The sequence below is a fragment of the Pistacia vera genome, unplaced genomic scaffold (assembly GCF_008641045.1).
Source record: "Pistacia vera cultivar Batoury unplaced genomic scaffold, PisVer_v2 Contig175, whole genome shotgun sequence".
In the NCBI taxonomy this organism is placed as follows: Eukaryota; Viridiplantae; Streptophyta; class Magnoliopsida; order Sapindales; family Anacardiaceae; genus Pistacia; species Pistacia vera.
This window is the reverse complement of record NW_022195844.1, coordinates 133,769-158,484: the sequence shown is the minus strand read 5'-3', so window position 1 is coordinate 158,484 and position 24,716 is coordinate 133,769. Positions and strand designations below refer to the sequence as shown.

Here is a 24,716-nt window from a genome sequence, read left to right as displayed (position 1 = left end):
ATTTAATGATATTTTTTCACCCACAAACTTTTAAAATACCACTTTATTATTCAAATTTATATTTCGACTACAAACAGAGAGTAAACTTGGTCCAGAATGTTTGGGGCTTTTAAAGAGAGGAGGTTGATGAGACTTTTGATGGTGGAATGTTGGATTTAGTATTTGTGATTGATCGTAATTTGACTTGGGAGGGAACCCTAATCGTTTGATTGCCAACAATTGACAGGGTCGACGAAAATAGGGTTTGAGAGGTTTCGGTAAGTGATGACCGGGAAAGAGAACGGTAGTGATGTGGGATCACAATGATGCCAAAATCAGAAACGGAATATAAATTTGGGTAATAAAATGATAATTTAAAAGTTTGTAAGGGAGAAAGTGTGATTAAGCTATTATTTGGGAGAAAAAAGTCGTTTACTCCTTTCAAAATTGGGAAACTTAAAATAAAACTGTTTTGAAATTAATATCTTAATGTTGATTGAAGCCCTTAATTAACTCACTTGCTTCATGATTGAATTATGTAGCTGTTTATATGTAATAGTGACATTATTTCCATAACATGGATTATTATTAGACATATTATTCCGTTCACAACTTGAATTTCCAATAATTTTAACCATTAGGACGAAGTAATTGCTAGCTGGGTGTCGGCATTAAAGACAATAATCACTTTAAAAATCATTCATTAAAGGAACTGCAAATGTAGTAGACTCGTCGAGCTGAAGGCCCCATTACTGGCATTTCACATTCGCTTGCTTCTCTTAATTGAAGCATATGCTTGATTAAACATTGTAATGGTCCTAGTGGATCGACTTCTTAGGAGCCAAGTAATATGAGTTTATATTCGCCACAAAAGTGCACAAAGTTGAGGAAATAGGGACAAACAAAAAACCAAAAAAGAAAAAGAAAAGAGACGAAAAGAAGATGGAGATTCCTTCACTAAAGTTGTTTAAGTACTCGATATACATTGTACAAAAGATCACCTGCTGGTTATAGGAGGCCATAGTTTGACTATAAGTTTTGGCGTTTAATAAAGTAGAAGCAATTTGTATATATTTCGTTTTTGGTGGTTTGAAGCTATTGACAAATCAAAAAAAGGGTCACACATATCTACTTTTAGATTGACAAAGACCGCTGACATTCCACCATTAAAGTCCCCTTCGGCGTCTCTTCATTACTGTACTTGAGAGCCATTAATTCGTACGTCGTCAATTCTTGTCCAAGCATCAGGGAAACACATTCAAGCCAACCTAAATCCATGTCTAGTAGCAGCCCTTCCACTTGCTTGTTTCTTCTTCTTTTCTTTTCATTTTTCCCTGATATTCACACTTGTTATCATACGAAAATCCTGTTATCTTATATGTAACCGCAACCAAAATGGGAAAAAAAAATAAAAACTTATTGCATAAATGGATCATGATCAATTTTAGCTAGTGTCAATTTCAAAGGCCAAACCAATTTGGTTCACCCACACATACAATTGGTAGATATAAATCATTTCAGGGAGAGGCAAATGGAATAGTTAAGAATGATGACCTGAATGAAAGTTAAGAGTTATATATATATATGTTAATATATTATTCGAAGTGGTCCTTCATTGTCAAGAAATATATGGAGGATATCGACTATATGTTGTAACAGGTGCTATCATCAGAATTGAAAAAAATTAATCTTCAAAAGCTGGAACCAATTAGGGTAAAGGAAAGAGAGATAATTAGGTGTCTAAACTTTGAGTGGGAAACCTTTGAAATGCAATAATATTAAGACTAATAAGGAAAAGCCAAGGCCACTCATCAGTAAAACATTAGTGGAGACTTTATAAAACAATGATACAGACACAACCACTAAATCTTTTAGCAAGAAAATTAAAAATATTGGTGGGTCTATCAAAACACTAAGCTCTCTCCAAGATCTAATTTCAGAACATTTTAACTAAGAACAAGCATCATGGCGGCCCCTGCCTACAGTGAGATGTGATGTAATGGCATAAAAATTTAGGTTAAACCTTTAATATTGGTCATAATGAGAGATTTGGAAAGCTCACCCAATTATTTGATGTGAGATCGAGTGCAAAGATGTCATTAAAGATTTGATTCATGAAAAAGTCCTTTTAATAGAAACATGATTGAAATTTAGGTTATGCAAATTAAGTAATTAATGTTATATCTTGCCTGTACCGTTGGATCTGTCTCTATACAATTTCTATTGCTGTTTTTAAGGCTATATATATATACACATACTAGAGGAATAACGTGTGAACTCCCATCAAGGACTAGGACTTTATATAATACTACTATACGGTGTAAGCACTTAAATTTTTCGATCAAATTAAAAAAAAATATATATAAAAGAAAAAAAAAAAAGTAGGGTTCTTGAGGACATGTTTCATATGAAATTCTGATACAGTTGTTTAAACAATAGAAAGCCTACATATAGATGGTTCACGGGGGAACAGAATCAAGCATTAAAATCAATTCATACAAAAAAAATAATTCATAAATTAAGATTATGCTGTGTATATATTAACAATAGACTTTTACCAATATATATTTCATGCATATATATAAAGATAGATGAAATTCTAAATAACATGTTAAATAAAGATTAAAAAAAATACAATATCACGTTTTTCTATAAAATAAAATTCTAGATATACCATCCCATGTTTTACAGGTTTGAATATGAGATTGTATTTGAATCATAATTTAATTTATTTAAAATTATTCTCTGGATCATGACCTAAATTAATTGTGTTAGGCAGTCAACGGAATGCATGATTGTGAAGAAACTGCTGTAGGGCATTCTTTAAACATTGAATCAATATATATGAAAGTATCAGAGAATAGTTTCACAATGATAGAGAAGCTTGGAATATAAATAAGCGGTATGTAATGTGGCGTTTTATTCTATTTTTGTAAAACATATGGAATCACCAAATATACTAAATTGACGTGATTAATATGCTGTTATGACTCTTGACATGTGTTAATACGTGATTTTAACACCAATAACTCGCACGTGTAAAGTGTTAAGCTGGACTTAGAAATTACACGTGAATGATTGTAATCACATACAAAGATTGAATAATAAATGAGAGATATAATTTTTAAAGTAGTTCAGATACTTAAAGCGAATCCTACGTCCACTGTTTCTTTTATATATGAGAGATTACATGAGGTCGCGTATAGTGAACAGCGAACAGATGTACAATGACTGAGTATTCAGAGAGAATATCAAGTCAGTCTCTTTCCCTTAGGTTATCTTTGCTCTAAAAATAAATATTACAATCAGAATGAAGGTTCAGTATCAGAATCCCGAAAATGAGAGGGGGGATCCTCTATTTATAGTAGAGGAATTTAAGGTAATGATTACAAATCTGTAAGTAGGTAGGAGTTGTGCAAATCCTTCCTTACTTCCCATTGGCTGATAACTTAGGAAATATCCTCAAATTATTTGGGGCTTAGACAGGTGTGCAGTCCTCAGTTACTCATAAACAAAACATAAATCTACTAAGTTGATGACAACCATATTCTTTCTGTCATGGAGTAACGTGGCAATTCCTGGACAGCGCAAAGTCTTCTTGAACTCTGATTGGTGTTTGCTGACATAAGCTAACGTCAGCCCTGATTTTTTAGGCATAACAACCTACAATACATGATCATCATCTTCAACTCCAGAAAGTAATTGATAGACTAAGAGAATTAATTCTTCGTTCTTTAATTATAAATATTAGCGGCTTCTTGAAGGAGGAGAGACTGGGGAGTTGGAGTTGGAGTTGGTGGGTTTGTTGGAATATATGAAAGAAACAACTGTTCCATTTCGATTATGGCATCTCCGGAGCCACACAACTCAAAGTATAAGCTAATATTCATTTCAAAGGTCTTATATGTAATGAGTAAAACAAATGCAAAGACTAAGTACTACAAAACTGGATCTTTATAATATAATTATAAATTAATAGATACCATGAACTCTCCAGTAATTTATGACCATCTGAGCTATATGTAATCATAAATTATAACTTTTCCCGGAAAATGGAAAGGAAAATTCACTTATTTTAATCGCAGATGAATTGTGCCTTCAAAGAAGAGCACTAAAGGAATTAAATAGCAAAAACTCTGTTAGATTCTCTTTGTGACTCTATGTATCCTATACCAAAGAAGTAATTATCACGTAAGAGTGTGATAAGAAGCCATTAAATGTTTCCACTGGGGACATGCCACTTGCATGCTAAAAAACACTAAAAGTAATTTTCATTGGAGAACAATGAAGTATTATTGGAAAAACATCATGAAACTATCAACTGTTCCTTGATGTAAAATTAAGTCAACTATATATCTTATCATAGCTTTTTATTCTAGAGAAGCCAAATAAACCAAATGGACCAATGTAAGAAGCTTGCTCTAATATGGAAGAACTTCGATTTGCCTGAAGTCAGCAAGACAAGAGTAATCTTCCATTCGACTGACCTTCACATCACATAACTGTAAAAGTATGAAGGCTCGTTTACAAGTGCTAAACGTTTGTAGTTCTCTAAACTAACCAAGTAATAATGTTCATTATTAATTAATTTGACATATTTGAGACTATAAACATTGGCCAATAAAGTTGAGTTACATTTTAACTACAAAGCATAAGTTTAAGCAAAGAATTTAACTGTAGATAGTTAGCACAACATCTAACTGTTACATATTTGATAAAAGATTAAGGTAATGATATGTAATTAATTAAAATGCATGTACAATGGAAACAGAATAACTGAGTGTTTAATCATGAGAGCAAGATTCAACGTATTGTCATTGATCAGATTTTTACCTTAGTTCGAGATCGAGCCTGCAACTTGGCGAGATCGAGCCTGCAACTTGGCCTCTAAGTATGATATTCTTCCTCAACTTAGAGCTATTTGGTGCTTGTCATACTGATTTTGCTTTGTTTGTTTTTTTTTTTTTTTTCTAGAGCCTGTGTGCTCCTTAGGGCGCTTGTGCCCATGCCTCTTTTGTATGAAGCATGCTCCCTTGAAGTGCTTGTGTTGTGCCCCCTCTCTTTTTTTTTTTTTTTTTTTTTAAATAAAGTTTGCATGCTCTTTTTTTAGCGGTTGTGACTATCTTTTTGCTGCATGTTAAAAAATGAGTACATCCGTTTTGGTCAGTTTGACCTTTTCTTAGTTATACTCTTCGTTTTTTTTTTTTTTTTTTTTGTATATTTTTCTTTCTTTATACATATTTATCATTTCCCAAAAAAAAAAAATGATAGGTTTTTTCCATGATAATAAAAAGATTTTTTTTTTCTTGTTTAAGGATTAGAAATGACTAATGAGTGTACTCTTCTGTAGCATTTAACTAAATGATGGTATATATCTTCACAATCAAAATGACTTATTAATTAATTGATTAACCAAGTTGTGAATCATGAGCATTGAGGCGACAATCCACTTGATCCACTCGCATTTTTAATAAGTAAAGTTGTCGGCGATCCATACATTCAAATTATTTTAGTTGTCAAAATAGCATAAGCTAGTGGGAAATGGGAATTATGAATAAACCTTGCAAACATCCTTCTATGTACATTGTACTGGAAAACTGTATAACATATATAATTATTTAGTTGTGACAATCATCATATGAGGCACTCACATATATAACTTTGTAGCTGAGTCATTTTATGACCCTGCTACAGTATAGTGTTGAGAGAGTTACTATTAGAAATTGGATTTTCATTCAATCATCCAGTTTCTTTTATCACCCGCATGGCCATATGACCCTAGACAGTAATTTTTCGGCCCAGCCCAGCTCAAGTCTTTCATACAACCATTTCTTCTTTTCACCGAACAACTTCGACTTATGTTATTTTCAAAGTGTGTCAATCATGTAAGTTTACACAAAATTCTCGTTCATTTGATGTATTAACTAATAACTTTAGAATAAAAATTTACATTATTAAAATACAATAATACTTTAAATATTAACGGATTTTACTAATTAGTGTACTAACTTAAAGCATAGTATGAGTATCATACGTATAGTACGGGTACCATATATAATTTTAACAAAAGTTAGTACACTGGTTAATAAAATCCGTTAGTACGCATAGCATTACTCATTAAAATATTATATAAACAAACACAACTTGAAAAGAAATTTCATTAGTATAATATTAATATAGCTATATGACTACATAAGCTCTACAAAGATTTTAATTCAATGATAAAATTTTGGTAATACAAATATTCTTTGCATTGGAGTATAGCCAAATTCCAAACCACAACTTATTCAATAATAAAATTAAAACTTAATGTTATGTAGGATTTTACAAAGAATAATTATACTAAACATTATTTAACCTTGGAACCTTGACGTAGCAAATTTTTTATTGAGGGCCAGCTGGTCAAAGACGATCTCCAGCATTTATATAGATAAAATTGCAATTGTTTTGAAGGTGAAACTCAAAAAGAGTTTGCATTAAGGAAAGCAATGAATGTTGATTTTCGTTCTCAGCAACCCAAATAAGCAATGAATGTTGACTTTCGTTCTCAGCAACCCAAATGGTCGACTGAATTTTGTGCCTATGGAGACGACTCGCATACATGTAAGTTTCCGTTCCATATGCATTAATATGCCACAAACTAATATATGTATAATTAATGAACAAGAATATACAGCTGCAATACATCATGATAATGAACTAGTAACATACTTATTTTTATGTAGATTTTACAATGTTAATGGTATCATGTAATATTATCACGTAGTGTACCATTAATATGCCTTGTCATATGTGACTTATGGCCGAATTGCAAAAGTAATGGATGAAAGTCAAAGCTATAAGCGTGTATATAATTTTAAAGAATAATATTACATATACAAATAAATCTTATAAGGTTTTTTATGTAAAGTAATGTAACAAAAAAATGAATGAAAATATAAATATAATGAGTTTGATTTTTTGTATTCATTCTTTCATTCATTTTTTGTCATGTCATTTTGTATATAAATCTTATAAAGATTTCTTTGTACATCTAGCATTATTGAATTTTAAAACTCATAACTACAATTTTGGTTAAATAATAATGTAAACATAATTTTTGTGGGTTCTTAATTCTCGTAGCTTGCATGGTTGAAGGTTTGGTATACGGGTTGTTTTCGCTGGCTGCTCTCATGGGTTTATAGAGAAAAACTAAGAAAAGAAACTCGAATTGCCTGGTAATGTTTGCGACGATTGCATCCTTCACTGTTGCTGTGAGCCTTGCGCTCTTTGCCAATTATATGCAGAACTCAAACACAGAGGACTCCATCTCTCCAAAGGTTAACTGTATATATTACTCTTAACTCATAATTTGTAATGAAGAATTATTATTCTTAAAATATAAAAAGGACTACTATAAAAATGACCACTATTAGATGTCGTAAGGACTCAAACTCAAGAGATCATATAAACTTAAATTTTCTTTTGCTCTTTTACCATCAGGTCATCAAACGGTGGTTTACATTACTGATATCAATTAGACTTAATCTCTATACTATTTTAATTCACTAATTAATTATGATAATGACAAATTTTGCCTGGATTGGAGCATAGCCAAATTAAGGCACAGCCGATAATCTAAGTTGATTTCCAGTTTTTCTTAGCTGTCTATAAAAACAAAGAATGTTCAAGAATATGAACATTACTGTAATGACAAGGGACGTCAATTCCAGTGAAAATACATTCATCTCATATTTGATATTGATCATTTATATCTATTTATATAACCTAGGAACCTTCGACCAGCCGGCCTTCAACATCACAAAGATATATGCNTTGCATGGTTGAAGGTTTGGTATACGGGTTGTTTTCGCTGGCTGCTCTCATGGGTTTATGGAGAAAAACTAAGAAAAGAAACTCGAATTGCCTGGTAATGTTTGCAACGATTGCATCCTTCGCTGTTGCTGTGAGCCTTGCGCTCTTTGCCAATTATATGCAGAACTCAAACACAGAGGACTCCATCTCTCCAAAGGTTAACTGTATATATTACTCTTAACTCATAATTTGTAATGAAGAATTATTATTCTTAAAATATAAAAAGGACTACTATAAAAATGACCACTATTAGATGTCGTAAGGACTCAAACTCAAGAGATCATATAAACTTAAATTTTCTTTTGCTCTTTTACCATCAGGTCATCAAACGGTGGTTTACATTACTGATATCAATTAGACTTAATCTCTATACTATTTTAATTCACTAATTAATTATGATAATGACAAATTTTGCCTGGATTGGAGCATAGCCAAATTAAGGCACAGTCGATAATCTAAGTTGATTTCCAGTTTTTCTTAGCTGTCTACAAAAACAAAGAATGTTCAAGAATATGAACATTATTGTAATGACAAAGGGACGTCAATTCCAGTGAAAATACATTCATCTCATATTTGATATTGATCATTTATATCTATTTATATAACCTAGGAACCTTCGACCAGCCGGCCATCAAAATCACAAAGATATATGCAGTACTTTTTAAGTTGAAACTTAAAAGAGTATTTTGCATTAAGGAAAATAATGAACGTTAATTCTGACTGCAGGTTGCATTACATGCTTGCTCCCTTGTGTGACCTTTGGCCGAATTGCAGAAGTATTAGGTGAAGGGGAAAATTCTCTGTGTGTGTGTGTGTGTGTGTGTGTACACACACTTCTGAGTTCTGAATATGTGTCGTGTGTGTTTGTATAAGCTTGCATGGCTGAAGGTTTTGCATATGGGATGTTATCAATATGTTCATGCCACTGGCTGCGATCTCATGCGCTTATAGAAAAAGACTACGAAACAAATTCGGATTGCCAGGTGATTCTTGTAACGATTGCTGTGAACCTTGCGCTCTTTACCAAGAATATGGTGAACTCAAACATAAGAGGACTGGACCCCTCCAAAGGTGGTATCAAGTATAATTAAGAGCATATTATTAATGTAATTTTACAGGTTGGATTGGACCACCAACTGCTCCTCCGCAACAACAAATGCCACCCTCCAAGCAGCTTAAGTAGCAGTGCTTTCATGAAGGCTTAACGCCATTGTTGAATGTCTATGAGTGTCTGCCNTGTCAATTTTAAGATCCTATCAACTTTAGGTCCTGATAATCGAGGTGTGCGTAACTTAGACACTCGACCACGAAAAAAAAAAAATATATATATATATATATAATCTCAGAAATTATTAAACATAGATGTTTTGAAATTTATAACGTACTGATTAAAAGTGAGTATTCGATAGCTGGTTATTTTATCTTAAGATTGTAAAGTTAGTAATTAAACACTCACCTTTAATCTCACGTTTAAAAATTATTGAATGACTTACAAAACTGAGTGTATATATATATATAATTAAATTTTTTTTGTTTTAACTAGCAAGTTTTGAAATAAATAGGTAGCTCATGGTGGCGCTCTTGGCTGCTTCTGTAGCAATTTATTAAAGACAAGAACAAGAAGGATGAAAATATGATGTATGTATGTAATTATGTTTGTGTTTATGTTGTTGAAAAATTGCTTCTTAGGCAGGTATGAATATGATTATCCCAAAACTTTCACTACCTACTGCCTGTTTTTCCTATTACTATAATACTATATGCTTAGGTTTTTTATAATAATTTTGGTTAGTCCTATAAAGATGATGACACTTTTTTTTTTCTTCTAATGGTTCATGCAGTTTCCAAATTCAACAATGGAGGAAGCCTTTTTATTTTTTCTTACGCAAATTGTACTGATTTATTTTATTTGAATGTCTCTGTATTGTAACAGGTTTACAATTCTGTACATAAATACAAATTTCATATAATTTTATCAAAATTTATGCAAGAAAAAGGAGCATTCAAATATTAGCATAAATTTTAATTTAATTTGTTTGATTCCTTATGATTTTTACAATAATTTAATCACTTCTCCTTCAATCCATGTAAGTTAGAAGGGTAGATATTAGTGAAAACATTATGTAAGAGGATTTTAAAATAAAAAAGAAACAAAAAGACGGGTAAAATCTGAGTTGGTTTTGGTTTGGGGCAAGAAGAAGATGGATTCAGGAAGAGGATTTTCGTTTTCTCATCATCACCCATTGTTCTTACCCACAAATTTGACTACCACCACGACGCCGTTTCTTTGTCTTCGCCTCGCTCATCACTTTCGCCTTCGTTCCTCCTTCAAGGTAATTCACACCAATTTCTAGGGTTCCTATTCCAATCATTCTCTCTTATTTAAAATCACCATTAATCTAGAAAATTTATTTACAATTTTGCAGCATTTTAAATATATAATTTCTTTGGAAAAATGCTGAAATTATCAAAGATTACGTGTTTAATTGAAATTTATATATATGCTTCAATTGAACAGAAGCTCTTTCGTCTCTGTAATGCGTCGCGACTCAAGGATTTATGCTCCCAAATGCCCTTCCAATTCAATGGAATCGATTTTTTCCAATTCAGAAACGGTGCGCATCCTTCCCAATGGTTACCTTGCTTATGTTTCTTCACTGGGGGAGATTATAGAAGTAACTCTGGAAACGAGGGGATATTGCGATCGAAGATGTCCACGAGGAATTCGTGGAACGGAAGGCAGTGGACTAATGCGCTCCTTGCAGTGAATGTGTTGTGAGAATCAAGTGTTGTCATTGTTTGTTAATGTGATTTTTCCTATGCTTAAAGAATGCTGTGTAACGGGTTTTTCTTTGTTTTTGTTGTCTAGAATTTATATTGCACAAATGGCGAGTAAGGGCAAGTTGATGTTGTGGGGGGCTAAGGTGAGATGCTTGGTATCTTGAAGAAAGTTTAGGGATATTTTGTGTTCATCATTGAAGTTTCAATTTTTGGTATCATATGCAGATTAATAGTCTTATCAACAAAGGAGAGTTCTGGAGGCTTGTTACGTCTTCCTTCTTGCATGCGAATGTTGCGCATCTTATGGTCTGTTTTGAAGCTTATGGGTTGGAATTTTTCTCTTGTTAGTGCTAGTTTTTGTATGTTGATATTAAAGTTTATGGGGTACAGGTTAATTGTTATTCTTTGAATTCCATTGGTCCGACCATGGAGAGTATTTGCGGTCCTAGGAGATATCTTGCAGTGTACTTCTCCTCAGCAATTGCAAGTAACATCTCCTAAACTCACCACAAGAAGCAATGAAATTGTTTACTCATTGTTCTGACTCAGTTGTTTGAAGAAATCAGGTTCAGCGATGAGTTACTGGTTCAGTAAGCCCCCTGCAGTTGGTGCTTCAGGAGCAATCTTTGGATTGGTAAATCATTTTGAACTTCTATTTAGTTATTTTTTAAAAAAAAAAAAGTTATCCTTTTAGGTGCATAAGTACTGTGTTGAACCTTAAGCGAGCAAATAATCTGACCAAATAAGGTTTCACAGCTATATATTTTCAAGCTTAATATTGCTCCCGAGAATTTCATATTTTATGAACCTGGAAACATCTATGGCTCTACATGATTATATCCTTGTTTTTTTATGCTATGTTATCTATCCCTTTATTCATCTTTATTACTATATTTAGTCTGACATCAGGTTTTTTATCTAACATACAATTTGGCAATGATGTATAAATGAACTTTGTAATCTATTGGAACTCACTGGCATTACAATCTCAAAAGGTAAGGTTCAATCTCATATATTTTACAGCTTAAAGTTGCTCCTAGATTGACCTATTTTGAACTAACAAACAGTAGAAGTGTTTACTAAAATTTCAGATATGTGATATTTTAATCTTGATTTATTATTTAAATTTGCTTCAGCAAGAATTTGTAAACAATTTGCATTATATTGAAACTCGTTCCCTCCTTTCCAAAACCGCAATAAAAAACTAACAGATCCCGCAGAATATTCAACCTTAAAAAATATAGTTTTGGACCAGTGAATCTCAAGGTTCTCGTACCTTAAATTTATCACAAGATTCGAAGGTAATTGATTTTTTTCTCATCTGCTGATATTTTTTATGTTTGGTATAGGTTGGATCTCTTGCTGGGTTTGTTACAAGGCATAGAGGTATCAGTGGACGTGGCAGAGAAGATCTACAACACATAGCACAGGTGATTTTTCTTAATATGGATGATCTGGATCTTCACGGCGTTTTCAGGAAAGGGGTCAAACAGTGACTTGGTCAATATTTGCATTTCTCAAAAATCCATTTAAGTAATCTATAGATTAATTTTTGTAAATATATTGGTAAAGCCTCATTTGTCTGTGTTACTAAGCGGTATTGAGCATTTGATGCAGGTGATTGGGCTTCTATTCGAAGGCATTGATAACTGGGGACATGTAAGTATATGAGTCTCTCCTTCTCTTGCTTTGTGTTTATGTGAAATTTCTTTCGTACAAATACGAGAATGGACTGTGACTGGTTAACATCTTAGAGATGCCTTAACTTTATGGGGTAAGGGCCATCCATGCTGGCTGCTTTTTCCTCCAAAACTTTCTGTATTTGTTTGGACATTTTATATATTGAGGCATATTCTGACTTATTTCATAATATGGTACAAACATTGGATATTCTATAAGTTATAGGATACATCCAGTGGACTTTTGTAGATTTGGATCTGATCAAGTCATGTTACCTTTTTTTATTTCAGGCAGTTGCAAACTCGCTATTGTTATTTGAGGTTCTTCAGTTAGATTGGGGGCTTAGTGTTCTGGACTTAGATTGAGGGCTTGCATGGTCAAAAGTATGAATTGTGAGTGAGAGAATGCATAGAGACAACTCAGGAGAGTGTAGAATATCATGGAGATGAATCATTAGCTATTTTATGTTTCAAATGTCTCACAACCATTAAGAATATCCGTGGTTTATGATGAGTTATGACCAGCAACTTGATGGCATTTTTCATTGATTCATTTAGGCCAAAAAATGACTTACAAATGTAAATAACATTTAGGATGTAATGTTCTTGGAAGCACATCGAAGTCCCTAGATATAATTAGTATTATGTCAAAGACTCGTTAAGCAATCCTTTAGAATCATCAATCATGTGTCTCCCTAGCTATGCCCTTCTTGGCTGCTCCCAACTGGGGACATCTAACATGTTGCTGAGTTCCTATTTATGAGGTTTCTTCCTTGTTATGTTGAATCTTCGTATGGCTGCTCGTGGAGTGCTCTAATAGATGCCTATGTGGTATCCTGATGCCATGTAAGCCATTAAGATATTAATATATGGTATATTGATGGTCGAAATTTTTAAGTAGTTGTGGAATGAATGTAATTCGATAAATCCCTTCAGACTATTTATTCTCATGTGATCATCTTATATTGATATTGTCATAGAGATTCTCATTTTTAACGATCCTTTATTATTCTATTTTTGATACAATTTATTTATGCGTGAGTATGAATGCATATGTGACATCTAATATTTCAGCTAGGGGGCTTGCTTGGTGGAACTGCAGTGTCGTGGCTTCTTGGACCGGCCTGGAAGTATGTCTCTACAACCCATGATGGTTCAAGAATTTTCTCTGACAGGGCACATTTTTCTACGTCGTCAACAGTAATAGAAAGCCTAGTCAGCTCAAATTGAAGAAACAGGGTTCAGCTCTCTTCCTAGCACCTCCTGTTGACTCATTGGAAATGAGAAGGGCTTTTGTTCACATTGTTTTAACACAACTGAAAAGATGCATATTCTGCATACTTTTTGTACATAAAATTAAACATAGATTTACCGATATGAACTTTGGATGAGCATATGTCTTAATGTCAGATGTCTTAGCTGAAGAACTTTTATCTATATATCTCCAAATGTTGATACCTCTGAATATTTGCTTCAATAAAATTGGTTTCCATCTGGAGAATTTTTTATTCACTTATTTATTTATTTATTTATTTTACAGCCATTTAAAAAAAAAAGGGTACATTCTGTCTTTCAAGTTTGCAGGGTTTGGGTCCTTTGGGATAGGGTATTTAACAAGTAACAGGCATTAAGTCCCTTATCGGTATTTCCTTGGAGTTGGTTGAATTCCTTATATAACACTTGGTACNAAAGATAACTCTAGCACTTCGAGGAGCTAGGACCCTCCCAATACAACTTTGTGAATAATCCCATACCCTGTACATCTTTCGTAAGCTTCTTATACCCAATTATCTTAACAAACTTATTCTACTAGTCTGTAGGCCTAACAAACTCCTTTGCTAATCTGGTGCCACGTCTAAATATTCCTTTTTAAGCAGCTCCCATGTGGCCTTCAAATCCACTTTTATTCTTCCTCACGTACACCATGCTGCTAGGGTGTGAAATTCCCTTGCTGACCTCCTCTGAACCTCCTGGAATGTCTAGTTTCCTATCATTTTCATTTCTTAAAAATCCATTCAAGTAATCTATAGATTAATTTTTGTAAATGTATGGGTAAAGCCTCATGTGTCTGTGTTACTAAGCAGTATTTTGCATTTGATGCAGGTGTTGGGCTTCTATTCAAAGGCATTGATAACTGGGGACATGTAAGTATATGAGTTTCTCTTTCTCTTGCTTTGTGTTTATGTGAAATTTCTTTCGTACAAATACGAAAATGGACTGTGACTGGTTAACATCTTAGAGATGCCTTAACTTTATGGGGTAAGGGCCATCCATGTTGGCTGCTTTTCCTCCAAAACTTTCTGTATTTGTTTGGACATTTTATATATTGAGGCATATTCTGACTTATTTCATAATATGGTACAAACATTGGATACTCTATAAGTTATAGGATACATCCAGTGGACTTTTGTAGATTTGGATCTGATCAAGTCATGTTACCTTTTTGACTCCAGGCAGTTGCAAACTCGCTATTGTTATTTGGGGTTCTTCAGTTAGATTGAGGGCTTAGTGTTCTGGACTTAGATTGAGGGCTTACATGGTCAAAAGTATGAATTGTGAGTGAGAGAATGCATAGAGACAACTCAGGAGAGTGTAGAATATCATGGAGATGAATCATTAGCTATTTTATGTTTCAAATGTCTCACAACCATAAAGAATATCTGTGGTTTATGAGAGTTATGACCAGCAACTTGATGGCATATTTCATTGATTCATTTAGGGCAAAAAATGACTTACAAATGTAAATAACATTGAGGATGTAATGTTCTTGGAAGCACATCAAAGTCCCTAGATATACTTAGTATTAAGTCAAAGACTCGTTAAGCAATCCTTTAGAATCATCAATCATGTGTCTCCCTAGCTATGCCCTTCTTGGCTGCTCCCAACTGGGGACATCTAACATGTTGCTGAGTTCCTATTTATGAGGTTTCTTCCTTGTTATGTTGAATCCTCGTATGGCCGCTCGTGGAGTGCTCTAATAGATGCCTATGTGGTATCCTGATGCCATGTAAGCCATTAAGATATTAATACATGGTATATTGATGGTCCAAATTTTTAAATAGTTGTGGAATGAATGTAATTCGTTAAATCCCTTCAGACGATTTATTCTCATGTGATCATCTTATATTGATATTGTCACAGAGATTCTCATTTTTAACGATCCTTTATTATTCTATTTTTGATACAATTTATTTATGCATGAGTGTGAATGCATATGTGACATCTAATATTTCAGCTAGGCGGCTTGCTTGGTGGAACTGCAGTGTCGTGGCTTCTTGGACCGGCCTGGAAGTATGTCTTTACAACCCATGATGGTTCAAGAATTTTCTCTGACAGGGCACCATTTTTCTACCTCATCAACGATAATAGAAAGCCTAGTCAGCTCAAATTGAAGAAATAGGGTTCAGCTCTCTTCCTAGGACCTCCTGTTGACTCATTGGAAATGAGAAGGGCTTTTGTTCACATTATTTTAACACAACTGAAAAGATGCATATTCTGCGTATTTTTTGTACATAAAATTAAATATAGATTTACCGATATGAACTTTGGATGAGCAAATGTCTTAATGTCAGATGTCTTAGCTGAAGAACTTTTATCTATATATCTCCAAATGTTGATACCTCTGAATATTTGCTTTAATAAAATTGGTTTCCATCTGGAGAATTTTTTATTCACTTTTTTTTTTTATTTATTTTACCGCCATTTAAAAAAAAAAAAAGGGTACATTCTGTCTTTCAAGTTTGCAGGGTTTGGGTCCTTTGGGATAGGGTATTTAACAAGTAACAGACATTAAGTCCCTTATCGGTATTTCCTTGGAGTTGGTTGAATTCCTTATATAACACTTGGTACTTTAACTATTATTTTTGTTTTATTTTATTTTAGTTTTAGTTTTAGTTTATTAAAATCGATGTTTTGATCGTTGTTTTTTTTAGTTTTGCTAGGTATAGAATAAATTTCTTTTAAGGTTCTACTTTATTAATAATATTTTTTTTTTTTTTTTTTTTTTTTTTTTTTTTTTTTTTTTTTTTTTTTGAACTTTCAATCTGATTCATGAAAGTCTCCTACCAGTATTGATCTTGGAGTAGGTTGAGTCTTTTTAGTTGAGTTATTGAACTCTCTCATAGAGTAAAAATAAAGGAAACTTTGACAGCTAATACTAGCTTTATTCTTTGTGATTCTAAGTGAAGACTGAAGAGTGCTAAAGTAATTGCTTTTTCAATTCATTGTTGACCTTCCAATATCTAGACTGAACTTGATGTATTCAAGTTTCTTGTATGTTCTTCTAATTGTTCAGGTCACAGTTGCAGAGCTCCATCTTTTCTCAGGCCTCTCTCGTTTTTCTTGTACTCTTAATACCTGAACGGCTGAACTGGCCATCAAGTACAGGTGCATTCTTGTTAGCCTCTGCTCTTTTTTTATTTAGATAGAATTGATTATGTCGTTTGTATATTTTCTTCCATTGCTACATACAAATTAAATCTCTTATAAGTTAGCTTATTAACAATTTATCTTTAGATTTAGAGAAATTGTGCATATATACAGTAAAACTATGTTCTTACTTTCACACTAGCGACTGATCTCCATCCGAAACAGTTTGCTCCTATTGAACTTATGGAACTTTTAGAAATATTGTTAATAAATTTTTTGAATAATATTCATAAATATACAACTCAGTAAGAATAATAATATTATTGATCAGTTTAATTGTTTAAAAAATCATTTAGGGTTGTTATCCCTCACCTCCCTTGAAGTTCAGAAAACATCAGCAAGATCCCATATGAGAAATCTTCTCATCATCCATAACCTGCTCTCAGATTTGGCAAAACCATCACTTATCTCCCTTTAACCTTGAAATCTAACAGTCAAAATCAACATGGTTAGAGGAGGGTAAGTGATAATGTTATGAAATGTGAAGGGAGGTGGCGGATGATTTCTATTACTTTTGGGGTTTTGTTTATAGGTTAGATGATTTGGTGCTTTAAAACAAACAAGTATCAGGGAAAGGCAGAGGAGAAGGCATTTGTAATGAAGAATGGGAAAATCTTGGTAGAAAAATTAATTGCCTTTGGTAATGGTAGGTTTAATCCTTTTCGTGTTGTCTCCATTGATGAGCTCAAGAGAGCCACAAAGAACTTCCGCGAGGGAAAAATTATTTTCAATGGATTTGGCTATAAATTGTATGATGAGGTTTTACAGGACCGCCAAGTTTTCAATATGAAATTTGACGACTTCTTTGAAACATATATGTATTTTCTCAACAACATCTTATTTGCGTCATACATGAATCACAATAGTATTTTGAAGTTGATCGGATGTTGCCTAGAGACTGAAATTCGTATTTTAGTTTTTGAATAGTAAATTACAGAACTCTTACTGATCGTATTTTATCGTCCCTCTCATCCCCATTTCGACCCCTTACAATTTACAAATAGGTTAAAGATAGCAGTGGAAATAGCTAATGCTATTGCATATCTTCACTTTAGGTTCCCCAAACCCATTATTTTCAGAATTATAAAATTGTGGAATATCCTAATCAACGAACAAAATGTTGCTAAATTATTTGATTTTTCGCTATTTGTGTCTATTCCTAAAGGCAAGGCTCACATAAAAGACATCGAAAGAGGAATAATGGGATTTGTTGCTCTTGAGTATGTGACTACCCGAGGGTGTTTCAATGAGAAGTGTGATGTGTTTTTGCTTTGGTGCATTGCTATTTGTGCTTTTGACCGGACATAAAATAACTTATTATTCGGGTTGTGAAAAGGGTGATGAGTTTTATTTAGTTTATAATGTGAATAAATATTTAGTTTAAATGTGTTTGTATATCTGCAAAAGAAAGGCCAACAATGATTGATGTAGCAAAACTTGATGTTTTAAGATTTAAACGAATTAGTAATGCAGTGTTTAACGTATCAATATGATATTATTTAGTTTTATCATTTATGTATTGATATATAATTATTTTTTTTATTTTTTATTTTTTATTTGTTATAAACAATATGGTGTTGATACATATCCGTCATTGGGTAACTCAATTAAGGATGAGCATTAAGATGTGTGGTTAAGGTATACGATCTCAAATTTGAATTCTTCTAATTAGATGTTGTGCTGGTCATCGATAGGGAATATGAAATTTGTATATGCAAAACTTATTGAAATTTAAGGCTCTGTTTGGTTCACATATTAATAGTTTTCCCAAAAAAATTTACTTTGGCTCACCTATTTTCAAAATATAATTCTAAATTCTTCAATTTCATTTAAACCCCCTAAATTTGTTAATTTAACTAAACAACCCAAAAAAAATTTAAAAATTGACAAAAACACCCCAGCAACCCAAATTTACCAGATTCTGATCACCACTTCAGGAAGCTGGCCAGAATCTGGTGTATTGGTGCACAACCGGTTGAATTTGGCCGGTAATACACCAATCTAGCCTTTTCCGACCAGATCCACTTTGGACGGAAAAGGCCAGATTTTTTGCCATAGATAATCGTCAACGACGGCCAAGATATGGTCATCGTTGACGACTAAATGCGGCCAGATCTGGCCAGAAAAGGCTATATCGGCGCATGACCAGCAAGATCGAGCCGGTTATACGCCGATACGGCAACTCTCGCCACCGTCCGGGTGTGGTGGCCGACTGTCCATATTTATGAGTGGATTAGGGGTGTTTTTGTTAATTTTGAATATTTTATTATAGGGGTGTTTAGTAAATAAATAAACATAAGGGGTATGTATGTTAATTTTCAAAATTCTACATCGTAATATCCACCCAATTTAATTTTTTTCAAAAGATTATTCTAAAAACTACCCAATAATGAACCAAACGGAGCCTAAGGCTTCAGACCGCCCAAGCTTTGTTTGTATAATATCTCTATGATGACCAAGAGGTCCAAGAAGCCTATTCTGGGAAGTTTAGAAATAACTCGAAGAAGCACACTGTACACCCATTGTTTCTGAAATTGAAGTTGGTGGGTTGGCCGTTCACAATTACTCTCAACATGCCCCTACATAAATCACTGCTCCTTCATTAATTTATAGAACAATCAAGAAGCATTAATATCAAACCTGAGCAAGAAAATTGAGAAGAAGAGAGAGAGAGAGAGAGAGAGAGAGAGCAGGTTGACTCAATGGGTTACTCATTTACTGCGTGAGTTAATTTGATATGGAGAACCAGAAGACTCGGATGTTGGTGGTAGTGACACCGATTGAGTCGAGTGGCAAAGGCCACCTACTGTGCAGCCTTGAAGGATTGTAACAGATTGAAATATGATCGAACAAATAAGAATATTGAATCTCTATAGGTATTTAAAAATAGTTTTTTTTTTTTCTTTAAAACTTGATAAACGGGGAATGTTGTGCGAGAAAAAAAACCCCATTTGCCATGCAAATTGGATTTCATAATTAAGGCCAAAGATCGCACAACTTCTCATTTATTCAAATTTAAGTTCATCTCCAACTCAACCTGTAAGTTACAATTTGTTTATGGAGAGAAAAACTAATCGTAAAAAACAAATTAGTGACTCTTGGTAAATCAAATTCCATTTAATAAGCATTACAAGCAGCCAAATAACCTTAAAAAGTGTTTTGATCCTTTGTTCTTTTGTGTTAACTCTTGCATATTTACCTTCGTATTATTCTATTATTGATCGCGCACACATCTTACATGATTCTACCTTAAGTTGGTGTAAATCTCTGTATCAATAAAGAAGAAGATAAAAAGGGAAAAATGATAAAGACTTTTTTTGTAATAGGAGTAGATGTATTATATACATCATGTATAATTTTATCTAATAAATCTTATTTAATCAGAGGTTTTGAAAGAGATTTAGTGGGCTTAAATAATACCACTCTTTAATTAATTAAGTTTATACTTTAAAATATCGTGGGGTGTCTTTAGCTGAATGGGCTTGGTGGATACTTCAAATTATCTAGGGGTCTATTTAGCTGATATATATCTTAAGCCCATTCTTTATATTAATTTTCTTCTTTTATCATAATTCAAAATTTTCTTTATTTCTTACGACCCAAAAGTGGCCAAAACCTCAGGACAGTTGCGGAGACTTCTTAAAACCCTAAAAGCAAAGAGAATAGCAGTGAAGACGCCGCCGTTTCAGCCGTTAACGACATGCCGAAGTCGAAGCGTGACCGAGCAGGTAGGCTTTGTGTCGTTCTTCTGTGACGTAAAATTTTATGTAATTTTGATTTAATGTTTATAATGAATGAACTGCAGTTACTTTGTCAAAGACGAAGAAGAAAGGGAGAGAACACAAAAAATTGATTGTGAATTCGATAAGAGAAAACGTGGAAAATTACAACTCCATTTATGTTTTCTCTTTTGAGAATATGAGAAATCTCAAGTTCAAAGAGTTCAGAGATCAGCTCAAACCTACCAGCCGGTCAGCTAATTAATTTTTTTTTTTTCATAGTTTTAGTTCAGTACATTGTCGTGTAAGCAAATTAATGCTTTTTCATTGTTGATTATTTTGTTCAGATTCTTTCTTGGCTCTAACAAAGTTATGCAAGTGGCTTTGGGTCGGTCCGTTGCCGATGAGATAAGGCCTGGCCTTTATAAAGTTTCTAAGGTAAAATATTATTTCGTGTTCTTAAGATTATTATTATTAGTATGATTTTAAGAGTTTATGCATTTATAAAGTAGATTATTATTGTGTTTATTAATTTTTTGCCTGTTCTATCAGCTGCTTCGTGGAGATAATGGTCTTTTTCTTACAAATATGTCGAAGAAGAGGTCGAGAGGTAATTTTTTGGAGTTATATATATATATATATATATCCCGTTGGGGTTTTTTATTTATTTGATTTGGTGGGAATTTATTATTGATGGCAATGATTCTTTTTATGTAAGTTTAATAAATTGAATCTATGGAAGATGTAAGTTTGTTCTTTTGTCAATGATTTTGAATTGATTAACAAGAGTATAGAATAGAGGGCCATAATCCCCACTTGCTTATGTTAAAATGAAATGTGTTTGGAGATATTAACCTAATTGAATCTTGTAATGCCAATGGATGCTTTTAATGCATTCCAATTCAATTTAAAATTACCTCTTTGTATATTTTAAAAAATCTCTGCTTCCCGTGTGTTATATTTTTCACTCTAGATTTACTTTTCTTCGTTTTGCAGCTTATTTAATAAGTATGAAGAATATGACTTTGCAAGGACAGGAAGCACTGCAACAGAAAAGTTCTGCATGAATATATATTAGTATAAAACACAGAGTCTAATCCTTTTGTTGATGATTGAGGGAGGATGATTTGAAGATTCAAAGTTTCTTGATACTCAATACAACTTTTTATGGTCAATAATGCTATGATTTCTTCCAACTTAATGCCTTTTCTTTTGGTCTGAATCAGTAGTGATTTGTTAGCATGTATTGGAATACATGATATACTTTTTTTTTTTTGTTTTGGCTTTAAATCTTTTGCATATTTTCAAAATTTTTCAGGTGGAACTTTCTTCAGGTCCTCTTGAACAGTTCACACACGAGATGGAGCCGTTATTGAGAAAGCAAGGGATGCCTGTTCGGCTAAACAAAGGTGAGCCTTATTGCTTTCTTCTTGCTGCTCTGCGTCATACATTTAAATAGGAAAAGTTATGTTTGAATATTAATTTTATTCTTGCTGCACAGGTGTGGTGGAACTTGTTTCAGATTTTGTTGTGTGTGAAGAGGGAAAGCCTATATCACCTGAGTCAGCTCGCATACTGGTTTGTTCTGGTCTTTTAGCTTATTTTTTAAGTTATAGTATTGTGGGAGTCCCTAGCTTGGCAGCACTGGGTGCTTGATTCTTGTTAATAAATTTTTGATTCTTTATTCAATTTTTGCCTTCTCTGTGTTATTTTGGTTCAACTTAGTGAAAAAAGTAACGCTTCTTAATGTGTTTAACAGTAGTGCTTTTCACACTAATGTCATCATCTATGATATTAGTCCTAGCAATATGACTTGGTATTGCAGTATTATATCGATCCTTAGGATCAAAGCATCATATTATATTCCATATTTAAAACTTGCAATTTTATTTTAATGTCATAAAAATTTCGGCATGTTTACACCAGGGAATGTTCTTTGCTTCAATTTTAGGGTTTTCCCTTTGTAATTGTTTGGGTTTCAAATGCTGGAACCAGCTGCAGCTTCCCTTTTTTTTTTTTTCCCTAATGCTCCCATTGTCAATTTTATGGTTATGATTAATTGGGTGAATGCATGAAGCAGTAGTTATATTACCTCTGTCAAAGTTATTTCTCGGTCATTTCGTATGATATAATTGTTATCGTGTGCTTTTGAATATTCACTGTGGTTGTAATATACCCTGTTCCTTGGGAAATTGACATGTGATTGACCTGTTATATTTCTTTTTTGGCAGCGTTTGTTGGGGATCAAGATGGCTACCTTCAAACTTCACCTAATTTGCCGATGGAGTCCAGAGGATTTTGAACTTTATAGAGAAGGACTTGATGAATCGGATGTTGAATCAGCATAATGGAATGGTTTGGTTTAGGTTCATGTACAATTTGAAGATTTTACTTCTTTATTCATGTTGAATATGCCTGGAATGCTGATATGATCCGACAATGATGCAGTCTTTGTACTATGATTTCTTAGTTGTGTTGTGTGTGGGTTTTGAGTTCTGTCCACACTATTAGTAGAAGTTTGAAGGTAGTGCCCGGTGGTGGCCGGCTGTCAGCAGTTGGTTGGATAAGTGGGGGTATTTTTATTAATTTATAAACTTTTATTGTGAGGGCGTTTAGCTAAATTAACAAATGTAGGGGTTAAAATATTTTTGAAAAATGCTTTCCAAAAATGTATTAAACACATTTTTAGAATCCTTATCATATTTGATTTAATATTTTCCCATTCAGAGTAGTTTATTCAACTTTTTTTAATTTTCAAATCTCACTTCGTAATAACCATTCAATTATCTTGTAATAATGGTTAAACTATATTTAACAATAATATTTTAAAAATACTATTTCAAATAACTAAAATTCGTGTTCGTTTCTTTATCTTATTTGTATTACAAATCAAAATTTATTTATTCTCAAAATCCTATTTTAAATTATTTAACTATTTTAAAATTTTAAATTCTATTTCGTAATAACCATTTAATTTTACCTAATAATAATATTTTAAAAATACTACTCTAAATATCTAAACAAAGGTACCAAATATTTTTGAAAAATGTTTTCAAAAAATGTATTAAACATATTTTTAGAATCCTATTATATTTGATTTAATCTTATCCTATTCAGAATAGTTTTTCAACAAATGCACTTTACATATTTTTAAAAAATGTTTTCTAAAATGTATTACACACATTTTTAAAATCATATCATATTTGATTTAATCTTATCTCATTTAGAATAGTTTTTCAGAATATCATATTTCAAATAATATAACTTAAACTTTTAAAGTAAAGAAGAGTAAAGTAATGTTTGGGGATTGGGATAAGTCTAAGATTGGACTATTTTATTCCCGATCGTATGTCTGATGGCTTTCAACAAGGTCGAATTGAATTAATAACCCCAAACTTAATTATGTACATGTGGGATTACACAGGATTGGAATAAAAAACTCTTAAATAAATTATTAATATAACTTAAAAATTGTTATTTGTAATTATTCTAACGTAAATAAATATCTTTTTCATTTTATTTAAAGCATGGTTGTCTAAATTTAATTGTAAATAAAAGTTAAAACACTATTATTAAATAAAGGATAAAAAGTTGTGGACCATTCAATTTATTCTATTGTTTGATTGAGATTCTATTCAATTTAAATAAGAAATAATAATTCTTAGTGGTGGAGCTAGCACTGTCCTAGGGTGGGCCATATAAAATTATATATATATTAATGAAAGACTTGACTACTAAAGTCATCACAAATTAAATGATAAAAAGTTGTCAACCATTCAATTTATTCTATTGTTTGATTGAGATTCTATTCAATTTAAACCAGAAATAATAATTCTCAGTGGTGGAGCCAGCATTGGTCTAGGGTGGGCCAATGCCCTCCCTGAAATTTTCAAAACAATCTATAAGGTTTTTTAAATTTGCAATTACACCTTAGTCAATTTATATAATTTCTAAATTACTAATCCAATCATCAAACCCAAAAACAAGATAAATGCAATATTTAGATTATAAATAAATAAGGTCCATGCCATACGAATTTAATTGAATTCGTTATATGTAAAAAATTATAAAGTTTATATTTTTCCCTAAACTTGATGATTTTGTTTTTAATGTAGGAAAAATATCTTGTTACCATAGAGTTCCTCTTCTAATTGATTTGTTTAATTTAGATTATTTTTAGAAAATTAGTGTATTATCTGGGTTTCGTTGTGTAATTTGATTTCTTTTATTTAATGTGTTTAATAATACTGACAATAATCACTTTTAAGACATCAAA

The 24,716-nt window shown here is 32.6% G+C and overlaps 2 protein-coding genes across 9 annotated transcripts; both read left to right on the top strand.

The window, feature by feature from the left end:
• The first annotated feature begins 9,393 nt into the window (after window positions 1–9,393).
• LOC116126105 (RHOMBOID-like protein 10, chloroplastic) lies at window positions 9,394–15,779 on the top strand. 8 transcript variants are annotated; one of them, XM_031411810.1, is made up of 10 exons: window positions 9,394–9,471; window positions 9,675–10,166; window positions 10,352–10,608; window positions 10,703–10,757; window positions 10,840–10,920; window positions 11,005–11,101; window positions 11,181–11,248; window positions 11,964–12,044; window positions 12,232–12,273; window positions 15,529–15,779. In XM_031411810.1, the coding sequence occupies exons 2-10, from the start codon at window positions 10,035–10,037 to the stop codon at window positions 15,691–15,693; spliced, it is 978 nt and encodes a 325-aa protein (XP_031267670.1). In that variant the 5' UTR covers window positions 9,394–9,471; window positions 9,675–10,034; the 3' UTR covers window positions 15,694–15,779. The 8 variants fall into 8 exon arrangements, with proteins under 8 accessions (XP_031267670.1, XP_031267672.1, XP_031267668.1 ...); XM_031411809.1 differs by having other exon boundaries at window positions 9,422–9,526; XM_031411812.1 differs by having other exon boundaries at window positions 9,421–10,166; window positions 15,533–15,779.
• Window positions 15,780–20,330: 4,551 nt separating this feature from the next.
• On the top strand, window positions 20,331–22,799 carry LOC116126133 (mRNA turnover protein 4 homolog). The gene is made up of 9 exons (XM_031411838.1): window positions 20,331–20,449; window positions 20,527–20,692; window positions 20,788–20,878; window positions 20,993–21,042; window positions 21,437–21,496; window position 21,531; window positions 21,759–21,849; window positions 21,942–22,018; window positions 22,672–22,799. The coding sequence occupies exons 1-9, from the start codon at window positions 20,422–20,424 to the stop codon at window positions 22,786–22,788; spliced, it is 681 nt and encodes a 226-aa protein (XP_031267698.1). The 5' UTR covers window positions 20,331–20,421; the 3' UTR covers window positions 22,789–22,799.
• The last annotated feature ends 1,917 nt before the right edge of the window (window positions 22,800–24,716 follow it).